At 46.8% G+C, this 15,185-nt stretch overlaps 1 protein-coding gene across 2 annotated transcripts in view; it reads right to left on the bottom strand.

The window, feature by feature from the left end:
- Positions 1-15,185, bottom strand: part of LAPTM4B (lysosomal protein transmembrane 4 beta) — an 82,021-nt gene that overhangs the window by 28,220 nt on the left and 38,616 nt on the right. For both annotated transcript variants that reach the window (XM_061603621.1, XM_061603632.1), the window contains exons 2-4: positions 10,967-11,078; positions 7,989-8,062; positions 7,256-7,378 (exon numbers count right to left, since the gene is read on the bottom strand). In XM_061603621.1, the coding sequence (XP_061459605.1) occupies positions 7,256-7,378; positions 7,989-8,062; positions 10,967-11,078 (309 nt within the window). The remainder of the gene's footprint in view (positions 1-7,255; positions 7,379-7,988; positions 8,063-10,966; positions 11,079-15,185) is intronic.

Raw genomic sequence — 15,185 nt, 5'->3', positions numbered from 1 at the left:
GCTTTAGAGCAAACCAAAACTTCCCTCTGTTTATTTTTTCTAGAGGTGAGTTGGAGGAAGGGATCTTCCAAAATATGGCTCAGAAACTCTCTCATACAACTAGGCAGTCTAGGGTGTGGGCAGGAATTTCATCCTGTCTGGTGATAGCTTTTTATTTATTTATTTATTTATTTATTTATTAAATTTCTATACCGCCCCATAGCCAAAGCTCTCTGGGCGGTTCACAACAGTCAAACATCAAATACAATAGGCTACATATAAACAATTTAAAACTTTCTTTAAACTTTATTTTTGGGAGGGGGCCTTATAAAAAAGGGGTCTGAAGTAAGGAAATCCATCTCTCCTGTATAAGTCAGATTCCTATGTATTGGTTTCAGGGATGTAGTCGTCCAAGATTGCAGGGGGCTGTAGACCCATTCCCGTTCCGTGCCTGGTACTGCCAGGCAAAGGGGCGAGTTTGCGGCCGCAGCCGAAGCACAGGCTGCCATCAGGGGTGTGTGTGTGTGTGTACGCGGCGCACCGGCACGCCGGCGTGACACGCAGAAAGAAGGCGGGGTGGCTGAAGGCCATTTAAGGCCACTCCACCAGCCTCCCGCCCTCCTTTGAATTTTGGCGGCGAGGCCTGCAGGGCAGTGAGGCCTTGCAGCGGCGGCGGCTGTGGCGAGGTGCAGGGAGCCTTCCGGCACCAGCGACCCGCGGGAGGCTTTCAAGCCAGGGTGCAGGGCCTTTGAGGCGCCGGCCTTGTGGCGGCGGCAGCGACAAAACGCGGGAGGCCTTCCAGCCGCAGCGAGGCCTTTGACGCGCCAGCCTTCCGGCTGCAGCGAGGTGCGGGAGGCCTTGCAGCGGCGGCGGGTGTGTCGAGGCGCAGGGAGCCTTCCAGCACCAGCGACCCGCGGGAAGCTTTCCAGCCAGGGCGAGGGCTTTTGAGGCATGGGTGGCCTTCCAGCGGCAGCGGCAGCAGTAACAGGAGGCCTTGCGCGAGGCCTGGGTGAGGAGCCCTACGGCGGGACGCGAGGCTTCAAGGAGAGGCGCAGTAGCGGCGGCGGTGAGGCATGGCAGCGACCTGGGGAGTGGCGCAGCAGGCGCTCAGGCCAGGACATTTAAATTTCTTTTGTGAGCTCTTGCTGGGGGGGGAGGCTAGCGCTAAGGGGGTCTCAGGCCCCCACTGCCGACTTTAGAGAATAGTAGAACAGGTAAAGCTTGTCTTGACATTCTGAGTATTGCATCTCCTGGGGAAAAGCCCTTCTTTTTGTTTGACCCTCATATATACAGAGAAGAAAATGCTTTTTAATGCTAGTGGAATTCCATATTGTCTGTCAGGACTGTTTCTGTGATCTCGCATCTTTGATGCTTGATACTGGACATGGGAGGAGAACTGCATGTATCTGGACACAGGGCTGACCCTGCCATTAGGTGGAGTGAGCTGACAATTTCAAGTGGCAAAAACTTGGGGGGGGAGGGGCAGCAGCCCCCCAGGTCTACCTCATAAGCATCCTGTCTGTACCCTTCTGTTAGAGAACACAACTGTGCATATCATATGGCTTGTCCTGTACCCAGTTTTGAAATTAGATTCAGCTGCTGTTCCAGTCAACTCCTGTACATGAAATGGTGGTGGGGAGCTATTTCTGCACTTCAAGCAGTAAAGTGTCTTGGAACAGCCATGGCCACACTCTTCCCCTAATCTGAGAACTCAGATTATAGAGTGGGCACATGATCCTATCTCATGAGCATTTCCCCTCCCCATCTCTCTTAAAGAAGATCTGCAAAGGGGATACTTTCAACTTCTCTTGCCCAGTTGTAGTTCTTGACATTGGTGTATTATAGTCAGTTTGTTTGTTACTATATCTCATGGTGATATTTAGTTGCATATATGCGGCCTCAGTATCCCAGGGAAGCATAATATATTGAGTTGTCTGTGGGATGGGTTAGAGCACTGTAGAGAGAAAATCTCAACTTTTTAGAGGCAAATGTTTGCTCTTTAAAGTTGCCTTAACTTTAAGCCTGTTTCTAACTCCAGTGACCAGCTACGGTACTTATGTGGGTCACAAGAACTACTTGATTGTGCTGTTGCTCAGAGAAATATACCTCCAAAACTACCTCAACTCTAAAATGCAAAGGGAACTCATCCCCTCTTTTTTCACTGTCAAGCTTCCCCTCCCCAAATACGTTCTTCAAAACCCAGGTAAAAATATATGAACCTTTCCATCAGTTAAGTCCCATAAACCTCTGTCCTAAAACCCATTTAATCTGTGATAGGCTGAGTAAACATACATAGGATTCTGCTGTATGTGTGCAATCACATGCACCCTTCTGGGGGAAGAAGTAACGATACACTCAAGGGGATTTTCTCATAGGTAAGTATGCATAGAATTGGTCCAATTCATATTTCTCTGAGTAAATTATTTAAACAAGGGAATTCTTTTCAGTAATCACGTGCAGGCGGCACATTTGCTTGCATCTTCTCTTTAGCTAGTTTACAAACTGGAAGATGACATTGCTCAACTTCATGCCATCTAATAACTGCCGAATACGAACCTGCTCAACAACAAGTCCCCAGCAGAGGCTGCTCAAGAAAAGTTTCCCTTCCCAGCTACACTCGAGGGTTATGGACCTTGCTTGCAGACTGCCCAGTTATGGGGAGACTCATTTTATTATGTGGTTTTTCTTTTTTATGCAGTTTTCCGGATCCTATACCGTGGCCCCCAGCTCGCCCTTATGGCCAGCAATCTTAAATCAGTCTTAGGTATGGACGCACTGGTCCGGAGGACAATTGATGAAGACATACAGTTGGGCAGGGTTATTGGCCCCTTCCCATCATCCCCTACCTCTGCTCTCTCAGTGCCCCCCCCGTATAGTGCCCAAAGTGGCAGTGGGCAAAGTCTACCTGATTCACCACCCATCATACAAGTGGGGTCAGTCAGTGATGCCTTATGGGCAAGTGTGGCAGCTAATCTGCCTGCATTGCCAGCTGTTACACATGGTGGATTTTGAGCTGCTGAGTTTTGCCCTTTAAGTCAACTATGCAGCAGAGCATTACCTATGGGCTGCTGTATTCTTGCATGGAGCACTTCAGCCCCTTCTTGGAAGGGACAGTCAGGAGACGAGAGGGCTCAGAAGCAGTGGGGCACTACTTTACAGTTCACGGGTAGGGCAGACTTTGGGTGCACGTTAGCACCAGATGGCACAGTTTATAGCGTAGCTATGAACTGGGGGGTTCCTTTGGCAGCTGGGAAAATGGAGGATCCTGCCCCAGTGTTCACTGGGGGGTTCCTTTGGCAGCTGGGAAAATGGAGGATCCTGCCCCAGTGTTCACCTTCCAGGGTATTAAGATTGACTTTTGGACCCAGGGCTGCAGGCTGCCTGGGAAAAGCTTGAACTGTTGCAGATCAAGATCCCGGAGTTTTCAGGGGCTGGGGAAGGTGTTTGCTTTCTGCCCTTCAGGAGTTGGGGGCCTTCTGCGGTGGGGTTTATGGTGCCATAACAGGGATTTCACAGCCTTACCACAGGTTCAGGGTTTTGGCTGCCTTATGCACCAACCTGTGGTGTGGCCCCCCTCCTTTCCTGCGATGCATCAATGGTGTTCCAGTTAGAGGGAGGACCGACTCCGCTAGTCCCATACTGCATACTGGGAGATGGGGGAGGGGAGTCAGAGATGGCCATATGCTATCTGCTGCCCCAGCATGCTCAACAGCTATCAGAGGGCAGGAGGGGATTCCTGGGAGTCAGGGGCCGGCAGGGGCTATGCAAAGTGTGGCCTATTCATATGAATCACGTGCTGGAATTCATCACAGATGGTAGGAGTAAAGCTTGGCTGTCAGTGTGTCGCAAGGTAGGCTGGCAGGGGGCCTTTGGGACCATTCAGACGGCGTGGGATACGTCATGTGCTGGCCGGCTGGCCCATGCACACCCCCATACCCCTTATCCTCATCCTCCGTGTTCACCTGACCCGCCAGGGATTGTTGATCAGGGAGGTGCCCTGTGACCATCATGCTTCAAAGCTCAGCAGTTGCATGTAGCGGTCTTCGCACTTAATTTGGAGCCTTCCGGATGGGGGGCCGGGGTGTTTGGGGCCAGGTCAGACTCCCCTTCGAGCCATCCCCCAGGCAGACCAGGGGTACAAGAGTCACTCCACATTATTTTACCCTCCCCCTGGACTGGACACTTCCGCATGAGGGCGTCATAGCATTTTTGGCCTGAAGCTACAGGCCTGGTTGCCTGATATTCAGGGGAAGGGATCTTCCCTCATAAAGTTTCGGTCTAGTGTCGCAGTGCCTGGGAGCAGACCCATGGGGGTTTTAGGTACATGCTCCTCCGGAATTGGTGTTGCCTACCCGGCAGTGGGATTGCCTACCTGGGGCTGTCTATTTGGTTTTGTATATGCAGGTGCAGGCCGTCAGGAGGTGGAAGTAGGGGGTGCATGAAATACATTTACCCCAGGGATGAGTCTGAAGGTCCGGGACCCAACTGTTCACGATTCTTTCTGTTTTGGCAGGTTGCTGGACGGGGATGGAGCAGATGCGCAGCCTACTCTGCAGCCATGGCATGATCTCATAGGCTGGCCTTGGGGCCGAAAACGCACATTGGTTCACAGCTGGGCCTCTGATGGTGGGCCACGGTTTGGTGGCAGGGTCGACAGAGTATGCGCTGGGATGGTCTCCTACCCATGTTGTTCCAGCAGGGTTCAGGGTGGAAGGTTCTGCAGGTGGTGGTCATTCCCCTGGGTGGGAATTACCTTGGTTACTGAAGGGCAAGACATGTGAGGACATGCAGTTGAGGCCACAATAGCCTCTGGTCGTCTGCTGTGGTCAGACAGGGAGGGCAAGGCCCTCAGTGGCAGGCATGTGAGGACATGCAGTTGAGGCCTCGGTAGCCTTGGGTCGTCTGCTGTGGTCAGACATGGAGGGGAAGGCCCTCAGTGGCAGGCATGTGAGGACATGCAGTTGAGGCCTCGGTAGCCTTGGGTCGTCTGCTGTGGTCAGACATGGAGGGCAAGGCCCTCAGTGGCAGGCATGTGAGGACATGCAGTTGAGGCCTCGGTAGCCTTGGGTTGTCTGCTGTTGTCAGACATGGAGGGCAAGGCCCTCAGTGGCAGACATGTGAGGACATGCAGTTGAGGCCTCGGTAGCCTTGGGTCGTCTGCTGTGGTCAGACATGGAGGGCAAGGCCCTCAGTGGCAGGCATGTGAGGACATGCAGTTGAAGCCTCGGTAGCCTTGGGTTGTCTGCTGTTGTCAGACATGGAGGGCAAGGCCCTCAGTGGCAGACATGCTTGACATGCAGTTCGGGAGGCAACAATGCCATCCTCCTGATGGACCTGCAGAGGGGTCTGCATAAGATTCTTATCGGGTGTGGGGTAAAGGGAGACTAAGCAGAGGCTTGTCCCCCTTTTGTGGCAAAGAAGTGCGGGAAAAGGTTTAAAGGGAAAGGGCAGCTAGGTGACACCTTTAGGCACCTTTGGGGGCGATTGGCGGTCCGGGGGCCTGCAGCTCAGGGCTCAGGTGTGGCCTGAGCTGGGGTCTGGCACAGGGCAGCCCCGGGCTCAGGCAAGGTTTGGTCGCCCTATGGCTGCAAGCAGGCTTTGCCTGGATCATCAGAATGCTCCCGCACTTGATTTCCCCTCTGCAGGTTCATTATTCTAATTGATTCCGTTTAATAAAGTGGCCCATGATTTAACCCAATGAATGGTGTTTGTGTTTTATTTCGGCAATAGGCCGCAATCCCGTTCCGTGCCTGGTACTGCCAGGCAAAGGGACGAGTTTGCGGCCGCAGCCGAAGCACAGGCCGCCATCAGGAGTGTGTGTGTGTGTGTACGCGGCGCGCCGGAGTGACACGCAGAAAGAAGGTGGGGCGGCTGAAGGCCATTTAAGGCCACTCCACCAGCCTCCCGCCCTCCTTTGAATTTTGGCGGCGCCCACCCGACCCTCCCTCTGCTGCAGTGTGATTCATTTGGTCGCTACGGGGCCGACTAGGAATTTTTGGCCTGCCTGCCTCGCTTTGCTGGCAGGTTTCTTTTGCCTACTCCACACTGTGGTTGGGGGGACGGGTCAAGGGTTAGCACGGGTGCCTTTGGGGTTAATAGGCTGATTGGTCTGTTTTTAGCTTCAATATGTCAACGGTCACTTGTGGCAAAGAAGTGCGGGAAAAGGTTTAAAGGGAAAGGGCAGCTAGGTGACACCTTTAGGCACCTTTGGGGGTGATTGGCGGTCCGGGAGCCTGCAGCTCAGGGCTATACGGCCCGGGGGGCAGAACACGGGCCGCCTTTGGGGCCAACGTGCCTCATCCGCTCGGAGTTTCACGGCTCCGGGGGGCGGTGATGCGGGTTGGACCCCCTACACATCTTCAGGGTGTGGCCTGAGCTGGGGTCTGGCACAGGGCAGCCCCGGGCTCAGGCAAGGTTCGGTCGCCCTATGGCTGCAAGCAGGCTTTGCCTGGATCATCAGAATGCTCCCACACTTGATTTCCCCTCTGCAGGTTCATTATTCTAATTGATTCCATTTAATAAAGTGGCCCATGATTTAACCCAATGAATGGTGTTTGTGTTTTATTTCGGCAATAGGCCGCAATACTATTTAGGAGGTAAAAGCAAATCATCTGGAAAGTTACAAATGACCTAACGACCATGGGACAATTGCAATCACAATGTAATCACCATGATTGTCTGAACCTCCAGTTCTTGTCAAAATAATAATGGACCAAAGTAATGAAAGAATATTTGATAGCAATTGATGATCCATGACAAGAGTTTCACATGTTCAAGCAGTGAAATTACGATTTTCAAAATATCACCTGAAGGAGCAAATTGCATGAAATCATATAAATGGGCAATTTCACACGAGAGGTTTACATTTTAAAGCAATTTACATTTTAAAGCAATAGTACCCAAAGCAGTGCAGAACAAAAACGTGAAATTGTCTTTAAGTCTCCCTCTCCTCCCTTTTATGTTAATCTGATTCTTGTTAATGCAAAAAAGAAAGCAGAGAATTTGTAAACGCTAATAAGCATTCTGGCCCATTCTGGCTTTATCTATGCATTTAATCCCAACAGAAGCAAACGCCACTTTAATACTTTAGGCATTTTCACATGCAGGTATTGCAGATTTTGCAAAAACTAAACTATGGCAGATAAGAGCAATGACTCCAAGCCTCCCCTGGGTAGTGACACAAAACCTTTGTTAGAACAAGAGGAACAAACTGTACTGCAAAACCTTTCCCTTATTTTCTCCAGGACAACACTAAATAACAAAAGAAGTGATTTACCAGTTGCTGCAGGTAATCCTGAATTGTGCTTGGATAAACAAGTATGCTGATAGCAACCAAGGTGTTGAGTGCAAAATCAAAGATTTGGTAACAGAAGAAAGGGATGATCCAGGCTGCATGTTGCTGTATATTTTAAACAAGAGAGAAAGGAAACTTAATGGTTATCTAGAGAATTTTAACACTCTTAAATCACTTTCCCAGATAGTTCAAAGCAGTTCGCAAGATAAAAGAACCAAAGTATAAAGACAAGGAAATATCATGATTGATACCTAACATAAGAAAACATGGCTGACAAATAGTGTGAAAGCAACTAATTTCTAAAATTCAGATATTCTCAACAACAGCTGGGATTTAAAATAATCTAACGTTCATTTGTTCACTATTAGCAATTGCAATGCCTTAACATGCAGATAGCTGCAAATACAAAGATCCTTCATGCCTTGCCACAGGGCAAAGGATAAATGATTTCCACATAATGTTGGCTACCTGCGCCGTTAAGGCACTGTAAATACTGCAGTCTCTCTCTCTTTATGCATGTTCATACATTTGATATTAGGTAGAAGTCTTTATGAGGGCATCTTCAGTAGAATCCCCATGGCAACTTTGTATGACAAACATATTATGAATAGCAATATTATTTCCCCACAAACCCAACAACTGTTTTGTCTACCAGCTCTATTTATTTATTTTTAAGCAGGATAAGAATAAATAAAAGCCAAAAACCACATATTACCTTATATGCACCATATGTGGCCATTGCACAGATGAGAATCATGAGCAGAGAAATTGCAGTAGCAATGCACATATCTGAAACAATCAATCAGTCAGTTAGGTACATACAGAAATGGCTCATCCATTTTGTTAATTCTGCTACTACACTCACATCCCAAGTCTTGGAGAGATAGCAAGAAAATGTTTTTACTGTTATTGCCTCCCAACAACATATTCAAAACTTGATCTGTCACTGCACTTTCTTCTTCTTAAGAAAAACTCAAGACTTTTTTAACAAGGGGGGAAAGAACTGGCCTGAGACAAAACTGGATTGCCTTTGGTTGCATCACGCAACTTCTCCCTCAGTTTTGACAGCAGCGCTCCTCTGATGTATGAGCATCCTCTGCTGGAGGACTGGAAATTCTAGGATGTGTCTAGCTTTGTGACTGTGAATCCAGCCATTTCAAGATATACAGAAGCTACTGATTCAGACATGAACATGACCACTCATGCTGTAACAGCTACTTTACCTAGTCTGCATACCAGCCCTTGTGTTTGATTCATACCAGATCTATACTTCCAACATGATCCTGGCATACGCCTTAAATCTAGCTCTTGTCCAAGTCCTTTGCCCTTATTAATTATTTGCATCTTATGTTTCATGGTTCCCAGGCTCTTCCCTTATATCACAACCAACAGATACTAGATCTAATATCAGACTGAACCAAGAATGGATTCTGACTGTAATTCATTCTGCAAGACGTTGCCCTAAAAAAAATTTCCCAAAATCCCAAATAGCTAAACACAGTACTATTTGAGTACCAATTATACCTTAGAATTACATAATATAAAGCCATCATGATCAATGCAGCTACAACAGTGGATTCTTAAAAATAAAATCACAAGGTGGCCCTGTGTGTCTTATTTTACATACTGCAGTATGAAAGGCTGTCTAGTTTAAAGATAAAGAAGGGAGAGCAGGGGCCTTGAAGCTGCCTATCAACAGTCAAAAGATTGAGCAGGCATGCAGGTCACAGTCTTCTCCACTATGGTGAGATTTATTGTATTTCTATTGAACTATAAGTAATCTAAATTTACACAGATATATATTAATTGACATTCGCAAATTTTATGCAAATCTGTTCTTTTTTGGGGTGATGTATTTTCTCTTTTTGATTATGCTTAAGCATCCACCTGACTATGAACGCTGGAGTTGATGACTTTTCTCTTAATAGTACTATTATTTATATAAGCTTATATGTCTTGCCCTATATGGTTGGCCTTCCACATTGCGGGTTTTGATTTGTGTGAAGCAGCCTTTTGCTATGTGCTTAACTGCAAGTTAGTTCTGGAGTGAGATGCAGAGAAACATAAATGCTACTCTCCTTTTTAAAGTTTAAGGTCTAAGACAGCTGTGACGATGCCCTCAGAGCTGAAGCAGAGTTGAAGCAAGGTACCCCAGCCAGAAACAGCATTATTATTATTGTATTATTTTCTGGGCTCTGTACGTACAGGCCTGGAGCACGTGCAGGCAGACAGATGATTTTAAAAAAGACGACACCACAAACCCTTTATTTCTCAAACGACACTAAATAAAATGTCATTGGGCAAGTACTGGAAAGGGAGGCCAAGGCAAGAAATGATATCACCACAAAACTTTCCTAAGGAACACAAAAATGAGTAATGTTCTTGGCTACTCACAATGAAAAACTAAATTTCAATATTAGAACCATGACCATTATTTTTTTTTACAGTTTTGACTGGAGCACCGTGAAGCTTTATTTTTTTGACACAACATTACAGGCCAGTTTTAGGATGTCTTGGTTTTCACCTCCCCACCATTATTAACAATATAAATACACATTGAGCCATGAACATTATGTATTGTTGATCCATTCTTCCATGACATCAGCATTTAGGGAATAAGGGAAAGTTGATTCATGGAAACCTTCAATTATTCAAGTATATTTTATTTATAGCAGCTCTGATTAACTCAACAAGAAGAGCAGCACCTATTGTGACAAGACTAATGCTGCAATCATATACCCACCTCCCTGGGCGTAAGTCCTACTGAGTTCTACTTCCAAGTGGACATTTATAGGATTGCACTGTAAGTAACTATATCACCTTATTCATCTACTGTACAATTGTGCTAGTGCAAGGATTAGCACTAGCGTAATGGCACTCCCACTCCCCACAAATCTGCTCTGGAAGATTGGGGGAACCCTATGAACAGATTTAGGGAGCTTGCTAGAGGGAGGAAAATGTTCCATTTCACAAGGAAAACCCCTTGTACTGATGGAATCAGTGACTTGGTACCACATTGAATACAACCCTTAATATTTAACGAATAGAATGGTCCCCGGGCTTACAATCTAAGAGACATGATGCAAAAGGGATGGGGAGGGAAGGGGGAAGGAGCAAGGCACCAATTCTTGAAAGTAAAAATGTAGTTCTTATAAACAATCAACTGGAATGAAAAGTTAAGGGGAATAGGAATCTAATGTATCACAGCCGATGGAATGGCCCTGCCTTCCATCGCTCCCCTCTTCTGCAGCCTGCTGGAATGGCTTCTGCCAGGTAACAGTTACAAGCTGCAACAGAGGTTTACAGAACAGGTGAGAACATTTCTTCAAGACTGCCACTGAAGAAGAATTTATTCTAAAATGAGTTGGGCCTAATCAAACTTCTCTGTGCACTTCGAAGTCTCTTTCCTTTTGCTTCAACTGCTATATAAACCCTACACTGACTTTCACTGTCAAGGTTAATCTCCAAGAAAAATGGCAAGGTAGCCAGTTTTAATAAATCAGTTTCAGTTGCAGTCCCCTCTGTAAAACTCATATTTAATATCCACTTAGTTGTCAAAAGATTTTTTTTTTTAGAAGCCTTTCTTTCTGCGCAAATTCTAAGCCTGGTCCTCAGAGTGCTGTCTTGGCACAGTACCAGTTCAGTTTAATAGGGATCAGCTTGTAAATTACAAATGAAATGATATATACTTACTGGCATCATCCATAAATTCAAAGTCACCCCCTAATTCAGCAGTAGTTAAGTGGTACTGGCCAGGGTCTGTCAAGGCGCTCAGTATAATCAGCAATACCACTGAGTTGATGATCTGGGTATGGAAAGCAAAAAAATCAAAAGGTCAGGAATATACAACGTCCGTTGTTAAGAGTTGTCAGCATTTAATGGAAATCAAGAGAAGAGACAATATATCCTGTTGTTCTGCAACCAGAATGACCTTGATAGGATGTTTCTCCTCCCCAGGGATGGAATGTGGTCCCCCAGGTCCCTCTGTCTGGCCCTTGGGACTCTCCCAAGCACATACCTCATCTCCAGACCAAGCCCCTCACCAGCTCTAATCTGCTCCCTCCTCCAGTGTTTTTGCCTGGATGGAATGCATCCTTGAATTGTGATAATGTCTGTTGCTTGCCTGGATGGGGTGTCTGTGTGTGTCTGAAAATGTAGTCTATGGAACCATTTACCTAGGGAAGTGGTGGGCTCTCCAACACTGGAGGCATTCAGGAGGCAGCTGAACAGCCACCTGTCAAATACGTTTTAACTTGGATTCCTGCATTGAACAGGGGGTTGGACTCAATGGCCTTACAAGTCCTTTCCAATTCTATTGTTCTGTGATTCCAGTCTAAGGTAGAAAGGTGTTATGAAATGTGTGGTTTGCCTGCAATTCTCACATGCAATCTGACATTCAATTCTAGAAATCTTTTGATGTTGGAACCTGGATGCACTTTCAAAGTTTGGCAAGAATTAACAATGGCACAAAGATAAAGAAAAATATGTTATATCAAGAGGAAACTAGCTTATTGTCTAAAAAGGAAATTAGCACATTTACTAAATCTAGAGCAACAAATAGCACACTGATACTAAGCTAAATTTAGGAGAGTTTAAAACCAATACAAGCATTCTTCTTAAAAATATTCCTGAGTACACACAGGAAAATGAGGATGCAGTCAGGGAAAGCAAGAGGAGGAGAGGGTGTTAGCTGAAGAGGTGAAGGCAGTACCAAAAGGGGAGAAGAATAAGGGATGTTTGGATAGTGATCTTGTAGGGCTTTGGGAAAGATTTTAAGGCAAGAATTAGGAAAAATGAAATTGGAAGAGTTTGGGGTATAGCAAGGGCAATAAAGAGAGGAGGTCTCGCCAAGAAATAGAGATTTGTTGGGCTTGAAAATGGACTATAGGGGAAGGGGAAAGAGAGTGAGTTTGGCTGGTGGGGAGAGAAGAGAGAGAGAATTCCATATTATTATTATTATTATTATTATTATTTATTAATTAAATTTATATACCACCCGACTAGCAATAGCTCTCTGGGCGGTGAACATGGCAATACAATAACATAAGAAATACAATAAATGACACAATATTGTACAAAAATAATGCAATCTAAAACCAATACAATAACATTTTTTAAAATTAAATCAATTTAAATTAAAATGCTTCAGAGAATAAGAAGGTTTTAACCTGGCGCCGAAAAGAAAGCAAAGTCGGCGCCAGGCGCACTTCCTCAGGGAGACCATTCCATAGTTCGGTGGCCACCACTGAGAAGGCCCTAGATCTTGTCACCACCCTCCGGGCCTCCCTATGAGTTGGAACCCGGAGGAGGGCCTTCGTAGCAGAACGTAGTGTACGGGCCGGTTCATATCGGAAGAGGCGTTCCGCAAGGTAACATGGTCCCGCACCATATAAGGGTTTATAGGTTAATACCAACACTTTGAATCTGGCCCGGAAACGTATTGGCAGCCAGTGCAAGCGGGCCAGAACAGGTGTTATATGCTCGGACCGCTTGATCCTTGTTAGCAGTCTGGCTGCCGCGTTTTGCACTAGCTGTAGCTTCCGAACTGTCTTCAGAGGTAGCCCTATGTAGAGCGCATTGCAGTAACCAAACGCGAGGTTACCAGAGCATGTACCACTGATGTAAGGTCCTCTTTACTCAAATAGGGACGTAGCTGGGCTACCAACCGAAGTTGGTAAAATGCATTCCTTGCCACCAAGGCTACTTGAACCTCAAGTGAGAGGGAAGAGTCTAAAAAGACTCCCAGACTACGAACCCGCTCCTTTAGGGGGAGTGTAACCCCGTCCAGGACAGGGTATATATCCACCATCCGATCAGAGAACCCATCCACCAACAGCATCTCAGTCTTGTCTGGATTGAGCTTCAGTTTGTTAACTCTCATCCAGTCCATTGTCGCGGCCAGGCAACGGTTCAGCACATTGACAGCCTCACCTGAGGAAGATGAAAAGGAGAAGTAGAGCTGCGTGTCATCAGCATACTGATGACAACGCACTCCAAAACTCCTGATGACCTCTCCCAACGGCTTCATGTAGATATTAAAAAGCAGGGGGGACAAAACTGACCCCTGCGGGACCCCATATTGGAGAACCCACGGTGTCAAGCAATGTTCCCCGAGCACTACCTTCTGGAGACGACCCGCCAAGTAAGAGCGGAACCACTGCCAAGCAGTACCTCCAACTCCCAACTCCGCGAGCCTCTCCAGAAGGATACCATGGTCGATGGTATCAAAAGCCGCTGAGAGATCAATGAGAATCAACAGAGTTACACTCCCTCTGTCTCTCTCCCGACATAGGTCATCATACAGGGCGACCAAGGCTGAAAATAAAACAGCCGATATCATAATGCCGTTGTATAAATCTATGGTGCGGCCGCATTTGGAATACTGTGTACAGTTCTGGTTGCCTCATCTCAAAAAGGATATTCTAGAGTTGGAAAAGGTTCAGAAGAGGGCAACCAGAATGATCAAGGGGATGGAGCGATTCCCTTACGAGGAAAGGTTGCAGCATTTGGGGCTTTTTAGTTTAGAGAAAAGGCGGGTCAGAGGAGACATGATAGAAGTGTATAAAATTATGCATGGCATTGAGAAAGTGGATAGAGAAAAGTTCTTCTCCCTCTCTCATAATACTAGAACTCGTGGACATTCAAAGAAGCTGAATGTTGGAAGATTCAGGACAGACAAAAGGAAGTACTTCTTTACTCAGCACATAGTTAAACTATGGAATTTGCTCCCACAAGATGCAGTAATGGCCACCAGCTTGGACGGCTTTAAAAGAAGATTAGACAAATTCATGGAGGACAGGGCTATCAATGGCTACTAGCCGTGATGGCTGTGCCGTGCCACCCTAGTCAGAGGCAGCATGCTTCTGAAAACCAGTTGCCGGAAGCCTCAGGAGGGGAGAGTGTTCTTGCACTCGGGTCCTGCTTGCGGGCTTCCCCCAGGCACCTGGTTGGCCACTGTGAGAACAGGATGCTGGACTAGATGGGCCACTGGCCTGATCCATGGGGGAGGAGGAGAAGGGAGGAGAGGATTGGAAGGGGAGGGGAGGGGCAAAGGAAGGGGGAGCGGCAAGAGGGAGGATGAAGGGAGAGCAGGTTTGATCATTTCAATGCTTATTGAGTTCAGTGGGATTTATTCCTGTACAATCATGCTTAGGATAGGTGAAACCAACCTGGGGGAGGGGCAGGGAGGGGGGAGGAGGGGAAGCGGGAGAGAAGGGGAGGAAAGGAAAGGGTAGGGAGAAAAGGTAGGGGAGGAGAGGGGAGGAGATTGGGTGGGCGGGCACTAGACAGAGGGAAAACCCTTTTCCTTTCCAAAAGGAAAAACACTGAACAATATCATTGTTTTTCAGAGTTTCCCCCACTTTTTTATTCTACGGTAGGCACATGTAGTCTAAACCAAAGGTATCCCTGGCCACATCCACATCAGACCTTTATTTCATTTTAGACAGTCATGGCTCCCCCCCAAAGAATCCTGGGAAGTGTAGTTTGTGGAGGGTGCTGAGAGTTGCTAGAAGACGTCTTATTCCCCTCACAGAGCTACAATCCCCAGGGCTGACTGTGAAACCACTCTGGCCACTGGAGCTCTGTCAGAGGAAGAGGTCTCCTATCAACTCTCAGCACCCTTCACAAACTACACTTCCCAGGATTCTCTGAGGGAAGCCATGACTGTATCAAGTGAAATCAAAGTCTGGTGTGGGTGTGGCCCTCTGATTAGCCAAGCCCAGCAGCTGTGAGGCTTTTAGAACACTGATAGTTGGTTGTTACTGAGCATGCCCATGCTTATAATTGACTTTAATGTTAAATTTCTTAAATTAATTAGAAACCAGCCTATTTCCCCTATTTGCATTTCACTTATCTTTAACCTCACTCCGTTACAGCCATAGAAGCAACAGCAGCATATGCAAGATAATTA

This window comes from Rhineura floridana, chromosome 1 (assembly GCF_030035675.1).
Source record: "Rhineura floridana isolate rRhiFlo1 chromosome 1, rRhiFlo1.hap2, whole genome shotgun sequence".
NCBI lineage: Eukaryota > Metazoa > Chordata > Lepidosauria > Squamata > Rhineuridae > Rhineura > Rhineura floridana.
This window is presented reverse-complemented; position numbering and strand designations above follow the sequence as displayed.